This window comes from Rhincodon typus, chromosome 8 (assembly GCF_021869965.1).
Source record: "Rhincodon typus isolate 14 chromosome 8, sRhiTyp1.1, whole genome shotgun sequence".
Classification (NCBI taxonomy): domain Eukaryota; kingdom Metazoa; phylum Chordata; class Chondrichthyes; order Orectolobiformes; family Rhincodontidae; genus Rhincodon; species Rhincodon typus.
The window spans coordinates 11626060-11648831 of record NC_063339.1 but is presented as its reverse complement, the minus strand read 5'-3'; the positions used below and the strand labels follow the sequence as shown (position 1 = coordinate 11648831).

At 40.3% G+C, this 22772-nt stretch overlaps 2 protein-coding genes across 8 annotated transcripts in view; both read left to right on the top strand.

Moving 5' to 3' along the window:
* The window catches only part of LOC109911155 (poly(A) polymerase type 3), a 328417-nt gene that overhangs the window by 193792 nt on the left and 111853 nt on the right, over positions 1 to 22772 (top strand). The window lies entirely within an intron of this gene.
* Positions 1 to 22772, top strand: part of sptlc2a (serine palmitoyltransferase, long chain base subunit 2a) — a 152422-nt gene that overhangs the window by 119863 nt on the left and 9787 nt on the right. For both annotated transcript variants that reach the window (XM_048599810.1, XM_048599811.1), the window contains 2 exons: positions 12366 to 12501; positions 21657 to 21786. In XM_048599810.1, the coding sequence (XP_048455767.1) occupies positions 12366 to 12501; positions 21657 to 21786 (266 nt within the window). The remainder of the gene's footprint in view (positions 1 to 12365; positions 12502 to 21656; positions 21787 to 22772) is intronic.

Sequence of the window (22772 nt, the reverse complement as noted above, 5' to 3'; positions counted from 1 at the left end):
TGCCACTATTTAAGAAAGATGGTAAAGAAAATCTAGGGAACTATAGACCAGTGAGCCTGACATTGGTGGAGAGTAGGTTGTTGGAGGGAATCCTGAGGGACAGAATTTACATGTATTTGGAAAGGCAAGGACTGATTAGGGATAGTCAACATGGCTTTGTGTGTGGAAAATTGTGTCTCACCAACTTAATTGAGGTTTTTTGAAGTAATGAAGAGGATTGAGGGCAGAGCGATAGATGTGATCTGTTTGAACTTCAGGAAGGCGCTTGACAAGGTTCTTCATGGTAAACCGGTTGGCAAGGTTAGATCCGGGGAGAACTAGCCATATTGATACTGAATTGGCTCGAAGGTAGAAGGCAGAAGGTAGAGGTGGTGGTCTTTGACCAGCAGTGTACTACAAGGATCGCTGCTGGGTCCGTTGGTCCACTGCTTTTTGTCACAATATAAACGATTTGAATGTGAACATGATGTATGGCTCCTACTATCTCTGATTCAATTTTAACCCCACTGCGAAGCCTCTTCTAAGGATGTCTAGCCTGAAGAAGTTACCCTCCTCCCTCCGGACAAACCTCAAGGGATCTCTCTCCCACTGCATCTCCTCTCCACCTATCCTCTCCTCTCTATCCCTCTTCTATCCGCCTCCCACTCTCTCCCTATTTATTTCAGAACCCCCTTCCCCTCCCCCTTTTCTGATGAAGGGTCTAGGCCCGAAACGTCAGCCTCTCTGCTCCTATGATGCTGCTTGGCCTGCTGTGTTCATCCAGCCCTGCACCTTGTTGTCTCGGATTCTCCAGCATCTGCAGTTCCTACTATCTATGATGTATGGTTACTAAGTTTGCAGATGACACCAAATTAGAGGTATAGTGAACGGTGAAGAACGTTGTCAGAGCACAATGGAATAGCGATCAGATGAGCCAGTGGGCTGAGGAGTGGCAGATGGAGTTTAATTTAGATAAATGTGAGGTGCTGTATTTTGGAAAGGCAAATCAGGACACGACTTATACACTTAACAGTAAGGTCCTGAGGAATGATGAACAAAGAGAGCTTAGAGTGCAGGTTCATAGTCCATTGAAAGTGGAGTTGCAGGTAGACAGGATAGTGAAGGAGGTGTTTAGTATGCTTGCCTTTATTGGTCAGTGCATTGATAATAGGAGTTGAAAGGTCAGGTACAGCACGTTGGTTAAGCCATTTCTGGAATACTGCATGTCGTTCTGGTCTCCCTGCGATAGGGAGAATGTTGTGAAATTTGGAGTTCAGAATAGATTTACAAGGACGTTGCTAGGGTTGGAGGGTTTTAAGCTATAGAGGGAGGCTGAATAGGCTGGGGCTATTTTCCCTGGAGCGTCAGCGGCTAAGGGGTTACCTTTTTATAGAGGTTTATAACATTGTGAAAGGCATCGATACAGTAAATAGACTGGGGTTGGGGAGTCCAAAACTATAGGGCATAGGTTTAAGGTGAGAGGGGAAAAATTTAAAAGGTATCTAAAGGGCAACTCTTTCACGCAGAGGGTGGTGTATGTATGGAATGAGCTGCCAAAGGAAGTCGAGGAGGATGGTACAATTACAACATTTAAAAGGCATTTGGATGGGTATATGAATAGAAGAGGCTTAGGGATATGGGCCAAATGCTGGCAAATGGGACTGGGTTGATTTAGGATATCTAGTTGGCACGGATGAGTTGGACCAAAGGGTCTATTTTCGTGCTATGTATATCTCTAGGGCTCTGACAGGCTAGTTGCGATCAGATGTGGCTTTAATGTGTTAGTTGCAGAGATTTTGGGTTACTTTCACCAGTGGATTGCTTTAGAACATAGAACAGCACAGTACAGGCCCTTCGGCCCACGATGTTGTGCTGAACTTTGACCCTAATCCTAAGGTCTGTCTAACCTCCACCCCTACCTTTATACTATCATCCATATGCCTATCTAATAGCCGTTTAAATGCCCCTAATCAGGCCGACTCCACTACCCTCTCCGGCAATGCATTCCACGCCCCGACCATTCTGAGTGAAGAACCTGCCTCTGACGTCTCCCCTGTATCTACCTCCACTCACTTTAAAACTATGCCCCCTCGTAGTAGCTACCTCCACCCTAGGAAAAAGTCTCTGGCTGTCTACTCTATCTATACCTCTGATCATTTTGTACATCTCTATCAAGTCAAGTTGTTCTAAGTATGATTAAGCTAACTAATAAAAGGATTTTTGACTCACCTACAGAATATGCTATCACACCAGGTTAGTCCCTGGGACTGCAGATATTTTCTTCATCTTCAAGTATGCTTCAATCTCGAGCACTTATTTGATATCCTTTTTGTTCCTCATCACACTTTTGCAATTATTTAACATTAAATAGATTATTAGATCTGTCAGCCTTGCATTGGTTCATCGGAGTACTTTGCGTGTAAAGCCATTGAAGTTTGTCTATCGTTGCTTATGTTCTTCAACTGAGTAGCATCCTTCTGTCTCGTAAGACTATTTGCACCCTGGTGGTTGACTGCATGTTGAGCATTGCCCAGTTTTGCTCAAGTCTTATTCTGGCATGGATGTTTCTGACACATAGAATGCAGTGAGCTGAGAAGGTACATGATTCACTGTTCCATTTTTCTCTGGGCCCTCTTCTTGCCCAACTGAACATTTTATTTCTGTTCCCCTCTTTCAGTGCCTTCCAAACATTCAGTGTCTGGAGATCACTACTGTCTGCAGCAGTCTCCTGGTAGTGTGTCAGTGTCTGCCATCTTCATTTCTCACCTTGTAGGGATTCTTGTTGTGGAGATGTGGCCTATTGTGTGACACAAGCCGGTATTCATTTCACCACTTTCAAAACTCTAGAACACTGGAAAAGAGCTGATGGCATACCCATTAAGGTAAATACAGCTGGCGGACATGTGTGGGTGAAGTCATGACACTCCTGTAGAGACCAAAGAATCATTGGGAATGCTCTGTGCTATGCACAGAGTAAAACCTGCAAATATAATCAGGAAATCAACTAGCCTGCATGACAAATAAGTTTATTTTAACTTCCCTTATTTTCTGTTGACTGTTTCCTAAAGTTGCCCTGCTTTACCTGTAATCTTATTTATCTAATGTAGTTCTGAGCCCCTTTTTGTGTAAAAAAAATTTGCTGCTGTAATGTCCAAAATTAAACTTTAGTTCAAATTTCAAAACTGCAATGTTAGTCATTGGGATGTCATGCTTAATTTTAATTACTAGCTGTATTCATTAAACCTGAAAGTGTAAGCTGCAAAAAGACTTTTCAAAATGTACTTGGAATGTTCAATGTGACAGCATTTAAAACTAGAAATGCACAATAACTCCTGATCCAATTTCCACGAAAATTCAAGTCAAGGAATTCATTTTGGGGCAGGCATTGTCTACATGAACCTATCTTAGATATCATCAATGTACATTGTCAGTGTGAGACTGTTTAGTAAACAATGCCAATGACATTGATACCATGGAATCCTTTTCTCCAAAGTTGATGAGCAGTCCTGTTAGTGTTGGGCTAAATGCTGAGTGGTCCCCTTTTTGGTGAAATTTTCACATGTTCACACTGCTAATGTAGACACTTAGTATTATGGTTTATTGTGATCAGACTGTCAGACCTGTTATCATTTGTGATAATATACAATTAAAATATGTGCTGTTCGTTGGGCAGACCTAGAGTATTCTAATACTGCTAGAGCTATTGGTTGTTGGATCCGTGCCTCTGTGGATTGCACATATGCAAATATTTGAGCCAATATATCTTATTTATTTGCTTGTATTTCTAGCTGCTGATACTAACCCATCTTCGGCTATCTGATTTAAAATTTACCCACCATTGAGCGCTGAAAGCAAGACCCTTTTTGAATTTAAAACGTTTGAGCAAAACGGCCAGCAAGGGCTAAAAGTGTAAATAGGATTGAGATGACTAGCATGCAAGGGCTGCACGTTGATTCTTTAGTCCCAGGGTGTTGCATTTGCTTATTAACCGAGCACAACAGATTTTTTTTCTTAAATTGAATGCCTCCATCCACAGTGGAAAATGTTGTACTGCGATCTTTACTGACAATTTTGAATTTCCTGCTTTAATCTAAGTCAGAGTTGAACTGTGGAGAACTCCAGGAAGTGGGATACGCCTGTTATGCTTTTCAGGTGAAGCTGATCAGACGGCCCAGTTTCATTCTCATACCACAACTTTCATGTGGCTGGAACCTTTCATCTTTGACAAAAGCTAGTAATATGAGTTGGCAGAAGAGTTTGCTTTGATACTTTTGGCTTCTAATTTAAATTTAGCTGTAATTACTCTCATGTGTAAACTAACCATGCTGCTAAAATTCTTCATGTCATATTATTTTCACTGAGCTATCTTTAATCTGAATGATTTATCCTCTTGTTCTCCCCAGGGTTTTATTTTGCGTGTGGTGCTTGCAAATCCGAAGCTGCATACTGAGCTAACGATGTTGCCATTCCTACATTTATTCAGTAGAAATTTCAGTGGAAACCCTTCATGTGTTTGAATGACTTTACCAGAGTAGTTTTGACTACATACTTACATGTCCTGTTATTATAACTAGTGGTTTTCTCTCCTTGTACTGCTCCATTTTACATTTTAGTACGAGAGTTGTCAGCAGCTGTCTGATCATTTAGTTGCAGCTTGGCTTCAAATAAGACAAATGTTTCTGATTATTGAAAGCTCCAAGTTCACCTTTGCCAAATGTTTATTTAAGCAGTAAGCTTTTAATAATAGAATCCCCTATTTTGAAGAGTGAGAAGCATCTTTGACAACTTGATGCATAATTCAGCACCAGGGCTCAGCAGAACAATAAAAACTGATAAATTGTAGAAACGAAAGAGAAAAGCATGGATGATGTGCTGGAATGGGTGATTTCAGGACTATGGTAATTCACCTTTTAAAACTGGAACTTTGTTCCAAGTGTTAATTTGAGGCAAAATTAAAAATTTTGTCACAGATCATCATTGCGATCATCATTGCAATCCTCTGATTAGATTCATAAGCTGCTAAACATCACATCCATGGTATGGTTTCAATTTGAATCATAAGATATAGGCCTGGTTTTGAAATGTTATAGGTTGTATGATAAAATAAATACATGACTGTATGATGGTTGCGAATAAAAGCTCACCTGATAGGATTTGAATTTACGTTTGTCCTTAATCTGGTAAAACCAGATAAATTTATGGTATTAGAATTGCAATAGAAATGATGTTGAGGCTTTGGAAAAGATGTAGCGAAGGATAATATGATTCACCAGTTTAAAGCATCTTGGTAAGACAAGGCAAAAGGCTGGAACTCTACGCTTTAGAGAGGCGTAGACTTCGAGGTGATTTGATTTGAGTTTTCTAAGGGAATAGATTGCTTGTGTACACAGTTTTTCAACTTGATAAGTTTGGAAGGACCAAGATTCACCATCTCCAATTATGAGAGGCCAGAATCTGCAAAAGCTGATCACAATTTCTATCTGGGGCAGAGAACACCTTGTGTAAAAGTTAGGACCACAGAATGATAATCATTCAGAGTGGTCTCCTCCGACTATTTCTGAGGATTGGGAGGAATTTTTCAGACTTTTCTGAGTCACTACTTCTAAATCTCTAATCTGTATTCAAGATAAGATGTCTTTCTAGTTGGTTGAGGAATATATATAATGTGCAAGGCATTGTACTCGTGTTACTCAGAGTGGATTGACCTTTTCCAGTTTGCCTTTTTAATATTCACATGGCTGGAGCCATTAAAATAATTATTTTTACATTAAATTTAGCAAGGAAAGCCAATAATTGCTGAATTAAATGCCTTCAGTTTGCTGTCAGTAAATGTGACTTCAGCCGGTGAGGATTCAGGAAAGATGAGACCTCATCTAACTTTTTCTGAAGAACACTAAGATTTCCCATAACTTTCATTTTCTTGTTAGCTTAACCTACAATTGATCACCTGACTTAAAAACTATTGTGCTGAAGTTTGTACAATAAAATTGCTTCATTGGTATTGTTTGATAAGTGTCCTTAAATTCCAGTAAATCATCACAGATACCGCTTCCACAAAGGAAAAGAAAATTGTTAACAATACATTTGTAGCTGCCTTCATTTGAAGATATTAAATTACTAAATTGCATAATGATTCACAAATATAATTAGCACAGGTAGGGGACAATGAAGTGATGAAGGCTTTGACTAGTAATCCAGAGACCCAGGCTAATGCTCTGGAATGGGTTCAAATCCTGCCATGGCAACCAGTGGAATTTGACTTCAGTTATTAAATCTGGAATTGAAAGTCAGTTCCAGTAAGGGTGATCATCATTAACTGTTATAAAGCCCATCTGGTTCTCTAATGTCCTTGGGCAAAGGAAGACTGTTCTCCTTCACTGTTCTGACCTACATGTGCTTCAACCCATCATATTGTGATTGACTCTTAGTTGATCTTTGAAATGGCCTAGCAAGCCACCAGTTTAAAGGAAATTTGGAATGAGCAATAAATCATGGCCTTGCCAGTGACACCCATATTCCATGACACAATAATGGAGAGCTATGAATGGGTAATTTGGAGCTGGAGCAGGCCATCTCTCCTCCCCACCCCAAAAAAAAATTCGATAAGATCTAATTGCAGGCTCAACTCCACATTCCTGTCTACTTATGCATTTTAACTCTCATCAATTGAGAATCTGTTACTTAGTCTTGAATCTAATCAAATGACGTTGCCTCTACTGTTCTCTAGAGAAAATTCCACAAGCTAATAATTGCTTGATTGAAAAATTTCTCCTCATCTCCATCTTAAATAGGAGAGATTAGAACTATCGGACAAATGTCCTTTTGGCATCAGCTCCATCAGGCCTCCTTAGGCAGTATGCTATCTGAGCTGTACAGCCAGTGGGACGGTAAGTGCATGCTAATCAACGTGCAGGCACATTGACTTCCAGTTCAAGTTCCTGTTGCACACAGACCTTGAAGGGAACATAACTCTTCAGATCTTGTATGTTTAAATAAAACCAACTGTTTTTAAATTCCTATTGCTACAACTCCCACCTATCATAAGACAACTTCTCCTTCAAAGGAATCAGTTGAGTTGACCTTCCTTGCACTGCAAATGCAATTATTTCCTTTAATTGTGGAAACCAGAACTGTAGACAGTATTTGGATATGGTCCTGCCAACACTTATACAACTGTAGCAGAACTTCCAGACTTTTATATTCTATTCCCCTTGCAATAAACAATAGCATTCTATTTGCATTTATATTCCAACCATTTGCTGTTCCTGCAAATTTTGGTAATTAAGCCAGATCCCACTGTACTGCAGAATTCTCCATTTAAGTCTCTCACCATTTAAATAATGTGTTGCCTTTCTATTCTTGGTGCTAAAATGGACAAGTTCACATTTTCTAACATTATACTATATCTGCCTTTTTTAAAAACCATTCACTTAACATGTCCATATCCCTTTTCAGACCTGATGTTCTCAACGCAACTAGCTTTTCTGCCAGTCTTTGCATCATCAGTGAATTCAACGCACCATTATCAGCCAAATTCCAGTTACAATGTTGACCTTTTTTTTCCCCACTCCCCTCTGTTCTGTGGTCTCAACATTTCTCTTTCCCCAACCTGTTGTTGTGATTACTTTATTCTTTAGAATTTAACATCGCACTGGGTTTTTGTTGAACATGGAGAGGTTGTGTACGCGATATCTCAAAATGGAAAATAGTGAGAATGTCGGATATAATTCCAGTTTTTGAAGTAAATCTGATCTACATGTCAAGGTGTAATTAATACAGATGCAAATATCATAATGACTAGCTAGCTAACTAAATGTATGGAATAGATTCACAGCAATGAGCGAATCAGACTGAAGGTTATAAATTAGAGTAGACTATTTGACCTATTGAGCCTTCTCTACCATTCAGTCAGATCGTGGTCAATGTGATTGTGGCCTTAACAGCACTTGTTTGTCTGTCCCCTATAACCCATGACTCCCTAGTCAATCAGAATTTGTCTATTTCAGAGACCAATTCCACAACTTGGAACAAGTTGCTTTTCGATTGTAATAAAATGTATTAAATGGTACAGCTATAATTTACTTATTGCAACATATCTGTATTGCTAACTCCAGTTTTGCTCGTTATCAGCATACGAGAGAAAGTTTGGAATTGATCCCTGAATTTCACTTTACAGCTGAATTAGTGACTTGCGATTTTGGTTGAGCTTGTACAAGTATAATTTCTGTAGAATGTGTAGATACACTGACACCCCCACCCTCAAAACCAGCGCAGAAGATACCCTTTTATCACTCCCTGTATTTGATACAAATATGTTAACAACAGATGTTACATGTTCAGCATTATAATAGGAATAAACAAAATTCTGGTATCCTGTCTAAGAGCTGCTGGTTTACAAACTTAGAATCACTAAGTTGTGAAAGCGCTATAGGGACTTCAGTAGGAGATGTTGGTATTTAACGCTTGTTTTGGATAGATGAAGTTATTTGAACATGTTTGGAACTTGCGGAGAAAGAAAACAAAAGAACAAACTTAATACTATCTGCTGTATCCTGTTAAACTTTTCAAATGCATAATTCAGTCTGTCTCCCACCATCCTGCCCTTTCTGAAAATTCCTGTTGAGTTAATAATTAATGTGGTTAATTGGTCAAGCATTGTAATTGCCAACACTTTAATTCATTTAATGAGGAGCAATTTGTTACTTTAGCACTTCACATATTCATCTTTGAGGGATAATTTGGTCAGTGGTTTTCCAGGAAATATTATGATTGGATTATCTTTTGAGGAAGTATCTGGTCCTTCCAGTACTATCACTTAAATCGGTGAGTCTTGGCATGCTCTTATTATGAAAGACCCCAACAGCATCTGATCCTATTTGGTCATGGTGTTGGTGCATATGCTTTCATGTATGTTACTGAATTGCAATCTGGTTGAGGATTGCTAACTCTTTTTTATGCCTCCCTTACAAACATTCAATGGACAACTCTACAGTGACCTGCAGCTGAAGTGAGCTAATTCAGTGGTGTTGGGTGGATTTAACACCGCTTTCCTGGTCGATATGACTGAATTTCTAACTGGATGACCTTGTTCTTCAGATGAGGTTCTGAAATTCAAATGATGACGTATATAGGATATTGATTTAATAATCAAATGACAAGACACACAATAGATTTGATTTATTTATTAATTAATCAAATCTATAGTTTCTTGTCATTTGATTTATTATTGTCACATGCACCGTGATATTGAAAAGTATTGTTTTGTGTGCTATCCAGGCAAAGCATACCTTCATACGTACATCAGGATAGTAGAACAGAATGCAGAATACAGTGTTACAGCTGCAGAGAAGAAGCAGAGAAAGATCAACTTTAATAGAAGGTCTGTTCAAAAGTCTAATGGGGTCAGGGGGTGAAGAAGCTTTTCTTGAATCTCGGTAAATATTTTCAAACTCTTGTGTCTTTTGTCTGAAAGAAGAGGTTGGAAGAGGGTATAACCAGGGTGGGCGGGGTTGTTGATTATGTTGGCCGTTTCCCTGAGAGTGGGAAGTACAGACAGAGTTGATGGATGGAAGGCTGGTTTGCGTGATGGACTGGGCTGTGTTCACAACTCTGTAATTTCTTGCAGTCTTGAGCAGAGCAGTTGTCATGACAAGCTGTGATGAATCCAGATAGGATGCTTTCTATGGTGCATTGGCAGAAATTGGTAAGAGTCATTGTGGGCATGCAGAATTTTCTTAGCCTTCTGAGGAAGTAGAGGCGTTGGTGTGCTTTCTTGACTATAGTCTTGACGTGGATGGATCAAGTCAGATTGTTAATGATGTTTACTCCTAGGAACTTGAAGCTCTCGACTATCTCCACCTCAGCACCATTGATGCAGACAGGGGCGTGTACTCCACTCCACTTCCTGAAGTCAATGACCAACTCTTCATTTTGCTGACATTGAGGGGGGAGCTTGTTGTCTTTACACCATTCCACTAAGCGCTCTATCTCTATATGACTAAATTTCTAACTGGGTGACCTTGTTCTGTAAATGCTGTTCTGAAATCCAAATAACATATTATAGCAGATACTGAGGTTGATGTGCTGTGTGGTAACTCAAAGAGAAAGAACTACTAATTGTGGTTTGAATTCCATCGCAGTTTCAGTAATTTCAGTTTAATCAACATAATACAGCATTCTTTTATTTAACTGAATTTTTAAAGGGACAAAATTCAGAACTAAATTGCAAAATCGGGTTCTGTGAATTGATGTGCTGCAAGTCCCCATCTGTTATTGTAAACTGCAAGATTGAAGCTCGACTTTATAGAACCAAAGACCAAGTCAATTGAAGATCATCCCTGAACTGCAGTAAACCATACTAATGCATGGCATCTCCTGAGTTTTGAATAACCTCTGTTTTTGCCTCCGCTAACTTGCATGTGATTATTCCAACCTTTGGAGTAAATGAGTTCTTCCTGCAGTCTTTCTGTGTCGATGCATTAATTTGCTTCTGTGTTTACACTTGCATTTTTTTCAGTCAATATGTAATAGCTTACATTAATTGTTTTAAGTCTAAGTTACTGCAGTTGCATGCTTGATAAAATTGCTCATTACATTGCACTGTTCAGCTCCCAGCTGTTTATTTCATCTTTTGTATAAATGTGCTTACAGTTCAAGGCTTTTGCCAGCTGGAAATACACAATCTGTGCATTTACCTGAATTGCCATTGAATTCAGGATTTTTGTGTGCAAATATTTGTGAAACCATGGCATCAATCAACACAGCAGCATCAGTCCTGTGGAACAGATTCCGCACGTGAACAGATTTTGCCCCTTGACGTGAAAGGCGAAACAAGTGAATTTATTTCCGAAGTCAGAGTTTTACAGCACGGAGACAGGCCCTTTGGCCCAAACTGGTCCATGCTGACCAAAATGTCCATCCACGCTAAGCCCATTTCCCTGCACTTGGCCCATACCCTTCTGAACCTTTCCTATCCATGTATTTGTCCAAATGCCTTTTAAATGTTGTTAATGTACCCACTTCAACCATTTCCGCTGGCAGCTCATTCCATATGCGTGCCACCTGCTTTTTAAAATAAACAAGTTGCCCCCATATACACTTTCCGCTCTTACCTTAAACTGATGCTCTCTAGTACTCGATTCCCAAACCCTGCAAAAAAGACTGAGTGCATTCACCCTATTCCATGCCCCTCATGATCTTATACGCTTCTATAAGATCCCCCGTTCCGTCTCCTACGCTCCAAAGAAAAAAGTTAGTTTGTCCAACCTCTCCCTATAACTCAGTCCCTTGAGTCCTGGCAACATCGTTGTAAAATTCTTCTGCATTCTTTCCAGTTTAATAACATCCTTCCTATAGCAAGGTGACCAAAACTGAACCCAATGCTCCAAGTGCGGCCTCGCCAATGCCATGTACAATTGTATCATAACTTCCCAATCTCTATACTCACTGCCCTGACTGAAGGAGGCCTGTGTGCCAAAAGCCGCCTTCACTGCCCTGTCTACCTCTGATTCCGCTTTCAGAGAACAGTGCACCTGAACTCCAAGGTCCCTCTGTTCCACTGCATTCCTAAAGGCCCTACCATTCACCATGAAATACCTACTTGGATTTGACTTTCCAAAATACAACATCTCACACTTATCTATATGAAACGCCATTTGCCATTTCTCGGCCCACTTCCCCAGCTGATGAAGATCTTGTTGCAATTTCTGACAACCTTCCTCGCTGTGCACGATACCGCCTGTTTTAGTGCCATCTGCAAACTTACTAATCATACCTTGGACATTCTCATCCAAATCATCGATATAGATAACAAACAGCAATGGGCCCAGCACTGGCCCCTGAGGCAAACCACTAGTCACAGGCCTCCAGTCAGACAAGCATCCTTCCACTATTACCATCTGCTTCCATCAAGCCAATTGTGTATCCAATTTGCCAGCTCTCCCTGGATTCCATGTGATCTAACCTTCCAGAACAGCCTACCATGTGGAACCTTAGCAAAGGGCTTACTGAAATTCATATAGACTACATCTACCATCCTGCCCTCATCAACTTTCCTGGTCACTTCATCAGAGAACTCTAACAAATTTGTGAGGAATGATCTCCCACACACAAAGCCATGCTGACTACTCCTAATCAAACCCTGTCTTTCCAAATGCGTCACTAGATCTTAAATGGGATGTGTTTTAAACCAGCACACACAAACAACATTATTTAATGTTTTGTGTCGGAACATTCTCAACAGACATTTAACCAAAATCTGAACTTTAATGAGCTTCTCTCCATTATATGTTTGTGTTTGCCAGCTCGTGTAGTGCCTTTTTTTAGTTGCACCTGTAGCTTTAAATCACTAATTTGTCATGTTTTCTTTTTCTTCACTTTGTCTTTAGGTCAAACCAGAGTTCAACAGCTGGCGGAGAACACTCGGTACTTCAGAAGAAGACTGAAGGAAATGGGATTCATTATCTATGGAAATGATGATTCACCAGTCGTGCCTTTGATGCTGTACATGCCAGCTAAAATTGGGTAAATTAAAAACATACTTGGACTTTGTAGTATAGGCTTAGACTTTAACATTCCTTCAGCTGTCTGTACTAACAAAATTATTACCTTACTAGCTGTTTCACAAACTATCTCCACAAGAATGGAGCTTCAAATAAACCGAACAGATGAAATTAAAAATGAGCAGTGTTATTTTCCCCTTTTGCAATCTGGCAAACCACCTTGTAGTTTCTGTACTGTGTAGTCACCACGTCTCATCGAAAGGTTAATAACCATCAAAATTGCATGGATTTAGACTGTCTTACAAAGCTTGCACTGTCAATTAGGAGACGAGTGTATATAACACTGCCTTTTGCACTCTGGCTGCTCCCTAGTAGGGAGTCGGTAGTCTTTGTTGTGAATGGGGAAAGAAAGCAAAATCGGCCACATCCCTTTGCTGCAATGCTTCATCGTACCTTCTGACCATGGGAATTATTTTTTCTCTTGGACCCTCGGGATCAAAGTTTTTTTTTTTTAACACTACATTGTTGTGGGTGAAGTGACTAAATTGCTCACTGTTAGCCCACTTTCTTGCCACGATCGGGCCATTTGCTGAAGCAGGCAGATGAGATGCTCAGATTTCTCACTACTTCTGTTCTTTGTGCTTGGTCTTCATCTGAGCCTGTCATGTGAAACAGTTGAGACCTCGAGTGCTTTTCCCCAGTTTGGGCTGGAATTCTTATGACTTCGTGGTGCTGTTGCATTTTTTTAGGGGCTTTAAGGATACCATGTAGCTAGGTGAAGCTCAGTAAAGAACTTGTGTGTTTGGCATGCAGACAAAGCATGTACTTGGTTTAGAGATCAAGCCTCATTCTTTTGACTCTGGGGATGCAAAAGGTGTGAACTAAATTTGGGCACAGTACCTCTGGTAAAGAGATTTGATAAGCTGCACATTGAATCTAGAACAAGGTCACACCATCTCAGAATTAGGTCTTAGTCATACAGAACCGAGATGGAGAGAACTTTCAGTACTCTGAATCTTTGAAGTTCTCCACTTCAGAGATCTGGAGTACTCAGCTATGGAGTATACTGAAGGCTAAGATCAGTTTTTGGTTTCTTGGGATTTGGGGCTATGACAAGAGGGCACATGCAGAGTTGAGTCAGAATTCTATTGAATGGCAGAGCAGGTTTAAAGGGTTATATGGAGTGTGGCTCCCATTTCTCATTTTGATATATATTTTTGAGGTGGGTGAGAGGAGGAAAACCATAATAGGAGCAGGTTTAAGCCATTTGGCCCGTTGACTCTGCCCTGTCATTCAATCATGGCTGATATGGTTCTTGCCCCTGTTTTTATTCGTTCAGATGATATGGGCATTGCAGGCCAGGCCAACATTCACTGCCCATCCCTAATTGTCCAGATGGCAGTTGAGTCAACCACATTGTGTTCTGCCTTCTCCCTGTAACTTTTGATTCCCTTTCTAATCAAGAACCTATCTATCTGCTGTCTTAAAGACACTCTGACTTGGCCCCCACAACCTTCTGTGGCAATGAGTTCCACAGATTCACCCCCTCTGAATGAAGAAGTTTCTTCTCAGTTCAAAAGAGTTGCCCCTTTACTCTGAGGCTATGCTGTTAGGTTCTTGTCTCTCATCTCTCCTACTACTGGAAACGTCATCTCCACGTCCACTCTATCCAGGCCCCTCAATATTCTATAAGTTTCAATGAGATCTCCCCTTCATCCTTCTAAACTTCAAGTACAAACTCCAGAGTCCTCAACCACTTCTCATACAACAATGAGACAGCAAAGTAACGGCTCCCAAAATAATGTAGTAAAAGATTGAGTTAATTTCTATTGCGAAAACTTCAAGTTTAAGTTCCAGTCCAAACATTTGGCTTAATTTGAAAAATAATGTCTGTTCAAAGAATAAATCTTCAAGCTTCAAATTCTGAATCTTACATTCCAAGGTGAAATGCACTAAGTATTAAGCAGTTGCTGAGTATGGTTACTATTGGCTTTGTAATTTTAATTCTCAGTCAATTAATGATTAACTGGGGATTCACTTAAAAAGCTGCAACCGTCTGTTGTTTAGAGCAGTGAGATAGATGATGGATTTGAGACTTGGTGAATCTTGTGATCGTGAATAGTAATTTAATAGTAATCTGCAGTTTTTCCCCAAACTTAGCCTGAATTCAGAAAGTAACTTGTAGGTAAAAGCAGAAACATTGATCCTAATTGTTGTCACAACAGATTTTTACATATTAGTGAGAATGGAACCATGGTACACTGTCTAATCCTTTTTTAATATTCACCCATGGAATGTCAGTGTTGCTGGGTGGGTCAACACTTATTGCCCATCCATTGTTTTCCTTGAGAAGGTGATGATGAACTACCTTCATGAACTGTTGCATCCTGAGGTCTAGGTACACCTACAATGCTGTTAGAGGGAAGGAACAGCATTGTATTTCCAAGTAAAGTTGATAAGTAGCTTGGAGGGAACTTGAGGGTTGTGATTTCTTGTACCTGCTACCCAGTAGTAGTGATCATGGGTTTGGACAGTGCTGTTGAAGGAGCTTTGGTTTTCTGCAGAGTATCTTGCAGCTGGTGTACACTGCTGTTTCTGAATGTGCTGGTGGGAGTGAATGTTTATGGATGTGGTGCCTGTCAAGTGAACTTGTTGATAGGCACCACTCAAGCTGCTTGAGTGTTGTTGGAATTGCACTCATCTAGGTAAGTGGAGAGTATTCCATTACAGTCCTGATTTTGTGCCTTTTAGATGATGGACAGGCTTCGGGGAGTCGGGAGGCAACTTACTGCAAGATTTCTACCTTGTGACCTGCTCTGTAGCCACTCTATTTATATGGCTAGTCCAGCTCAATTTCTGGTCAATGATAACCACCTGGATGTTGGTAGTGGGGAATTAAATTGTGGTAATGCTATTGTATATTAAGGGGCACCTAACTGGATGTCTCTTTCACCATTTGAGACTGGGATCATTCCTATCTGGATACTAATAAGTTACTGAATAGAAAAATAGAGCTGATTTATTAGGAAAATAATGGTGTAAGACATAGATTAGGAAACATTTGGTGTACTTTGTGTAGATTTGGGCATTATTATCCCAGAATTTTGTACTACTGTACTGGGAAAGTAAGATTTCAGAATTAAATCAGCCTTCTCAAACATTTTTGTTTAATTAGTTAACAAAGATTCTTCTCTGAGACGACACTGACACTATGCTACAGATTTTCTTTCACATTGGAGGTTTACTACTCAAATTTTAAAAAGCTTTTTAAATATGGAAGGCAGACTCTAAGACACAGCAAATAAGTTTCAACTCAATTCCTGCAGCTATGCATTAGAGATGCATTTCCAGAGAAATTGCACTCTGTCTCACCTCTTCAGAGTTCTACTTTGCTTTGCTGTAGATTGTGGAGAAAATTTGATTAATCTTTCCAATTCTGCTGCTATGACCATTGTCCTTTTCTAATAATTTGCAGATTTCTAACCAAACTCTCCTGGTTTGAAATTTCACAAACTAAACTCTTCTGCCCAGTTGACTTGTCTCCTTAGCTGCTACTTGGAGATAACGCACCATGCTTTTAAACTCCATGCTCGTGCCTTCTGAACAGAACTGAAAACAAAGCTAAATGGCCTTGCATGTTTATTGTACTTGTTGTAATCCCAACAGTCTATGCACCGTAAGATATAGGAGCAGAATTAAGGCCATTTGATCATGGCTGATACATTTATTCAACCCTATTCTCCTGCCTTCTCCCTGTGACCCTTGATCCCTCATAATCAAGATCCTACTGATCTCTGCCTTAAATACACTCAATGACTCAGCCTCCAAGCTCTCTGCAGCAATGCATTCCACAGATGAACCATCCTCTGGTTGAAGAAATTCCTCCTCATCTCAGTTCTAAATGGTCGCCCCTCACTCTGAGGCTGTGCCCTCAGGTCCGAGTCTCTCCTAGTGGAAACATCTTCTCCACGTTCACTATATCTAAGCCTCTCCGTGTTCCGTAAGTTTCAATCAGCTCTTCCCTCATCCTTGTGAACTCCAAGTACAGACCCAGAGTCCTCAACCAATCCTCATATGACAAGCCCTTCATGCCCAGGATCATCTTTGTAAATCGCCTCCTCTAGACCCCCACAGCGCCAATACACCATTCCTTAGATACAGGGCTGAAAACTGCTCAATATTCCAAATGCAGTCTGACCAAAGCCTTGTGTAGCCTCAGCAGTACATCTCTGTTCTTGTATTCTGGACCTTTTTGAAATGAATGTTAACATTGCATTTGCCTTCCTAACTGCTAACTGAACCTGCATGTTAAGTAAGAGAATCTTGAACTAGGACTCCCAGTTGCTTTGTGCTTCAGGTTTCTGAAGCCTTTCCACATTTAGAAAATAGTCTGCTTTTTCCTTCCTACCATAGTGCATAATCTCTCACACTTTCCCACATTGTATTCTATCTGCAACCTCTTTGCCCTCTTGCCCAGTATGTCCAAATCCTTCTGCAGCCACCCTGCTTACTCGACACTACCCACCCCCTCCACTTATCTTTGTATCATAAGCAAACTTAGCAACAACGTCCTCAGTTCCTTCCTCCAGATCGTTAACATTTAACATGAATACTTGTGGTCCCAACATGGGCCCCTGTGGAACTCCACTAGTCACTGGCTGCCATCCTGAAAAAGACCCATTTATTCCCCCCACTCTGCCTTCTGCCAGTCAGCCAATCCTCTATCAATACCCATACCTCGCCACTAACACCATGGGCTCTTATCTTTTTAGCAATATCCTGTGAGGCCTTCTTGAAATACAAATAGATTGTGTCCACTGGCTCTCCTTTGTCCAGTTTGCTCATTACCTCAAAGAATTCTAACAGATTTGTCAGGCATCACCACCTATTGATGAAACCGTGTTGACTCAGCCCTATTTTACTGTGCACTTGGAAGAAATCAACAATCTCATCCTCAATAATGGACTGTAAAATCTTAGCAATGACCAAGGTCGGGCTAACTGGCCCGTGGTTTCCCATATTCTACTTCCTTTCCTTCTTAAACAGGGGTTTTACATTTTCCACTTTCTAAGCCTCTTGGACCCTCCCTGACTCCAGTGATTCCTGAAAGATTGCCACCAATCCTTCCACAATCTCCTAAGCTATCTCCTTCAGAGTTCTGGAGTATAACCCATCCGTCTGGGTGATTTATCTGCCTTCAAGACCTTTCAGCTTCCCTAGCACCCCCTTAGTGATGACTGCTACACTCACTTCTGCCCCTGACTCTCTTGAAGTTCTGACATATTGCTGGTATCTTCTACTGTGAAAACTGATGCAAAGTAGCTATTTGGTTCCTTCGTCATTTCTTTGTTTCCGTTACAACTCTCCAGCCTCATTTTCCAGTGGTCCAATGTCCACTCCTGCCTCTTATCTTTTGAATATTTTTTTAAAAAATAAATTTGCTGCAATCTTTTATATTGCTAGCTCACTCTTGGATTTCATCTTCTCCACCCCTCACTCCCCACCCACTGCTTTTTCTTTTAGTTATCCTCTGGTTTTTAAAGGCTTTCTAATCCTCTGGCTTCCCACTAATCTTCACCACATTATGCTTCTTGGTTTGATCTTATGCTGTTGCGGTCTTCCCTTGTCAGCCACAGTTGCCTGATCCTCCCCTTAGCATGTTTTGTCCTTGGGATGAATTTCTGGCATGCTTCCCAGATTACCCCAGAAATTACTGCCTTTGCTGCACCATCTTCCCTGCTGGACTGCCCTTCCAATCATCTCTGGCCAGCTCCTCTCTCATGACTTTGTAGTTAGCTTTATTCGATTGTAACAGCGTTAAATTTGATTAAATCTTCTCTCTGTAACTGCAGGGTGAATTCTATCATACTACAATCACTGATCTCTAGGGGTTCCTTCACCTTCAGCTCCCTAATCAATTCTGCCTCATTACGTTTCACTAAATCCAGAATTGCCTACTCCCTAGTGGGCTGTACCACAAGTTGCTCCATAAAACCATCCAGTTGACATTCCACAAACACCTTTTCTTGATCTGCTATCAACCTGATTTTTCCTAGTCCACCCGCATATTGAAGTCCTCCATAATTATTATAATAGTGCCTTTCTTGCCTGCCTTTTCTACCTCCTGATTTCTCTCCCCCGCATCTTGACTACAGCTAGGAGACCTGTAATTATGTTCCATCGGGGCCTATTCTCTTTGCAGTTCCTCAACTCTACACACAGATTCTATACCTTCCAACTCTATCACTTCATACTATCGTTTTAATTTCATTCCTTAGTAACAAGGAATCCCTGTCCCCTCTGCCTATTCTTTTAATGGGGTATGTATCCTGGAGTTTTAGTTCCTGATACCAACAGCATCATACCTGTCCGTTTTAATCTATGCTACAAGCTCACTTACCTTGTTGCATGCTTTTTAAGTACAACATCCTCAGTCCTGTGACTGCCCTCCTTCTCATTATTGTCCCCTTATCTGCTGTGCCTGAAGTTAAAATCCTGACCCTTTCCATACTCTGTCCTATTACTTGTTCTGGAAACTTTAACTTCCACTGACCACCCACTCACCACCCCCCCACCCCCTCACAATTTAGTTTAAAGCCTTACTTATGCGATCTGCCAGGACTCTGGTCCCACCGTGGTCCCTTCAGAATAGCTCCCACTTTTCCCTGTACTGGTGCCAATGTCTTGTGAATTTGAACCCGTCTCTCCCACACCAATCTTTGAGCCACATGTTTACCTCTTTAATCGTGTTTACCCTGTGCCAGTTTGCTCATGGCTCAAGTAGTAATCCAGAGATTATTACCTTTTTTGCTTCTGCATTTTAATTTAGCCCTAGCTGCGCTCATTCCCTCAACAGGACCTCCTTTCCTCTTCGTACCTGTGCAGTCAGTACCTGTGCGGACCATGACAGTTGTATCTTTCCCCTCCATTCCAAGTTCCTCTGCAGCCCAGATGAGAGAGCCTGAAATCAGGCGCACAGCTGTCAGGACTGCTGGCCACAAGTGTCTATTCCCTTGACTATACTATCCCCGCTTATAACTACACTTCTCTCTCCCTCTCGAATGGCTCCCTGTACTACAGTGCTGTGGTTAGTTTGCTTATCTTCCTGCCGCACGAGCAAGAATCTCAAACCAGTTAGACAAGCTCAAGGACTGAGGCTCCTTCAGCATTACCTCCTGGATCCCTTTACCTGCCTTGGTCATAGTCACACCCTTTGTCCCTTACCACTGACTGAATTTGAGGTAATTAATCTAAGGGGTGTGACTGCTTCTTGAAACAGTGTTAGGTAACTGACCCCTTCCCTGACATGTCAGTGTTCAAGGGTCAGAATCCACCTCAACTGAGCCAAGTTCCTCAAGGAACATCATGCAAGTACAACACATCACCTGACCCAGCATCTCTTTTTGCCTTGGTTCTTAATTTTGATTTTTTAAAAATTTGTACTGATCTGTAAGTATTTCCCCTATTTACCTTGTTTCTGAAATTAACATAATAATATATAGTCTAATTGGTAGCACTCAGCAACCAAGGAACTTATGGTTTACCTTTGTCATTCTTTTGTGCTGGATCTCTGATCCTGGGCTTCAATTTATCCTTTGTCAAAATAAAACACCTTACAAACTATGAACCAAGCAAAAAGCACCTCTCCTCTGCATGAATTCCCACATTGCCACCAAATTCTCTGAACTATATACTCGGTGGGGCTGTGTCTCACTCTGGATGTGATCTCTCCTTCGTGACCGTGCGAAGCTTACTCAGCCTTCCTAAGCATACTTTCTGAAGAAGTCTCACTGAACTTGAAACATTAACTGTTTCTCTCGCCACAATGCCAGACCTGCTGAATTTCTCCAGCATAAATTAAATTTGAATTCCAGCATCCATAATATTTTGCATTTATTTGAGTGTAAACATTTTTGTTAACACCAGAGGGGCCTCAGTCACCTGCTTTGAAAAATATTGAATTTAATCACTATGCTGCAAAGACACTCTGAGCTTTCTTTTTAAAAAGAAAGGTCATTCACGGAAGGAGCCAACACCCACCTCCCTCTATTTTGAAATCCAAGTTACTAAAATGATAATACTTGTAATTTACACACATTTCATCATAGTATTTAAGTTTAGGATCAACATTGAAGTTGAGATTTTACTTCCATCTTTCAAAAGGATGCTGGTCTTGCCAACATGACCTACAATTCTACTCCTTAATTGACTTTAAACAAAGTGGCTTGCTCAGCTTTTTCAGAGGGCAGTTAAGAGTCATCCACTTTGCTGTGGATCTGGACTAGTGTGTAGGCCAGACCAGGCAAGGATGGTAAACTTCCTTCCCCCAAGTGCATCGGTGAACCCAGACGTGTTTTTACAAAAATCAGCAGTAGTTTTGTGGCCACCATTTAATTGAATTTAAATCCTCTTCGTTGCTGTGGGATTTGGATCTGTGCCCACAGTGTTATCTTGGGCCTCTGGATTACTAGTCACCATAAATTGAATACTTACTGTGACAGCAGGCAGATGATGCAAATATCAAACGCTTGGGGGGGAAACTAGAATTTAAGTGGGCAGTTAAAATGTGTGGTGGGAGAGATGTAATTATTCAAAGTTCCGATGTCATAGGGGAATTAAAACTGCAAGATTAGTTCTGCTAATGGGTAAATTGGTTGTAAGCCTGAGTTTACGATCCGCATTAAAACTACAAAGTGAGTAGTTGGAACAAATGATTTTGCACATGATTCCTCAAATATGGAATGCATTATCACCATTGCCTATTAAAGTTGAGTTAATAACACAGTTTAATCAAAATCCTGCTTAAAATGTGAATTAATTTGAGTTAATTCTGTCCTAAAACACTTTTTAAGCAAACAAGGATAGCCTGGAAGAATTGACCTGTCGATGTGTGGAGGCTATTTTTGGTGAATTGCACTAACATTGGATTGTCAGCACAAACTAATAAATGGTCCTGCTAACTATCTTATCGAAAGTTGTCTTTTGAAACAATTACCCACTTGGGGCACAAAGTATTATTGCAGAGATACCACAGGGTTCTTTGCTACCGTTCTAGAACTGCTGTCTCAACGATGAAGCTTGCAAGGTGTCTGACCAATTGTTTTTATGCCATAGTTTCAGAAAAAAAGCTGTTTTCAAGAAAACTTGAAGCCTGAAGTGTATATATTATTTCTGCAGTGCTTTTGGGCGAGAAATGCTGAAAAGAAATGTTGGTGTTGTGGTGGTTGGATTTCCTGCTACTCCAATCATTGAATCCCGAGCCAGGTTTTGTGTATCTGCTGCTCATACCAGAGAGATGCTGGATACAGTAAGTTTTTTTTTTTTCTATTTTTAAAACTAATCTATTTCCTTACAGACTAGTTGAGAATAAATTTTGTGTTTATACTGTTTTCAGTTCTGGGTGTGTTTCAACGCTGAAGTGACCTCATTCCAAATGTTCTTAATGTCATTCAATTCACTTTGAAATAATGTTCAAGCCTTTTTGCAGCAGCCAATCTCTTAAATTGAGTTGTAATAGAAGGTGTATCCTTTCAATATTGATTTTCACTTCAACATGAAAAATATCAGATTTCCTAAATCTTGTATATTAGGTACAAAAGGCAGTGATAATCTTCTTCTGTTTAATATCATCAAAGCTTCTAATTGGAAATGAACATTGTGTTGCAAGTTATTTAGCTAATAAAAGGTTTAATTTGATACTATAATTGCTATATAGGGACAATTTCTCAAGTTTTATTTCATAGCTAAATAGGCATAATAAATTCTTGAATTTGGAGGCACGATTTGAGAAGTTAAATACCCTTGATTTGTTCTTAGTTTTTCCCCTGCTGCTCCCAAGATGGCTCCAAGCACTCCTATCATGAAACAATAATGTTGAGTTCCATGTGAATTTTATGCTTGAAAAATTGACTCTTCATAAACCCAGGACATCCCAGCTGAAATAATTGTGTGGTTGCTGTTGTAATGTAAAAAACAGCAGCCAGTTTGAGCACAGCAAGCTTTCTCAAACAATGATGTGGAAATAACTGGATAATCTGTTTTCTCTTGAAGCTTAATGGTTGAGGGATAGATATTGGCCAGGATACGAGGGAAAGCATCTTTTGCATTCACCTAAGATCCTATCAGGCTTTGCTTAGATGTCTTATCAGAAAAATTACATTTCTACAGTGAAACATTCCCACAGCTGTGCCCTGAAGCATCAATGTGGAATTTAAAGGGCAGATTATAGAACTGAAGCAAATGAGCCTAATTAGGAGGGAGCAAACAAAATAGATACAAAACTGAGCCATGAAG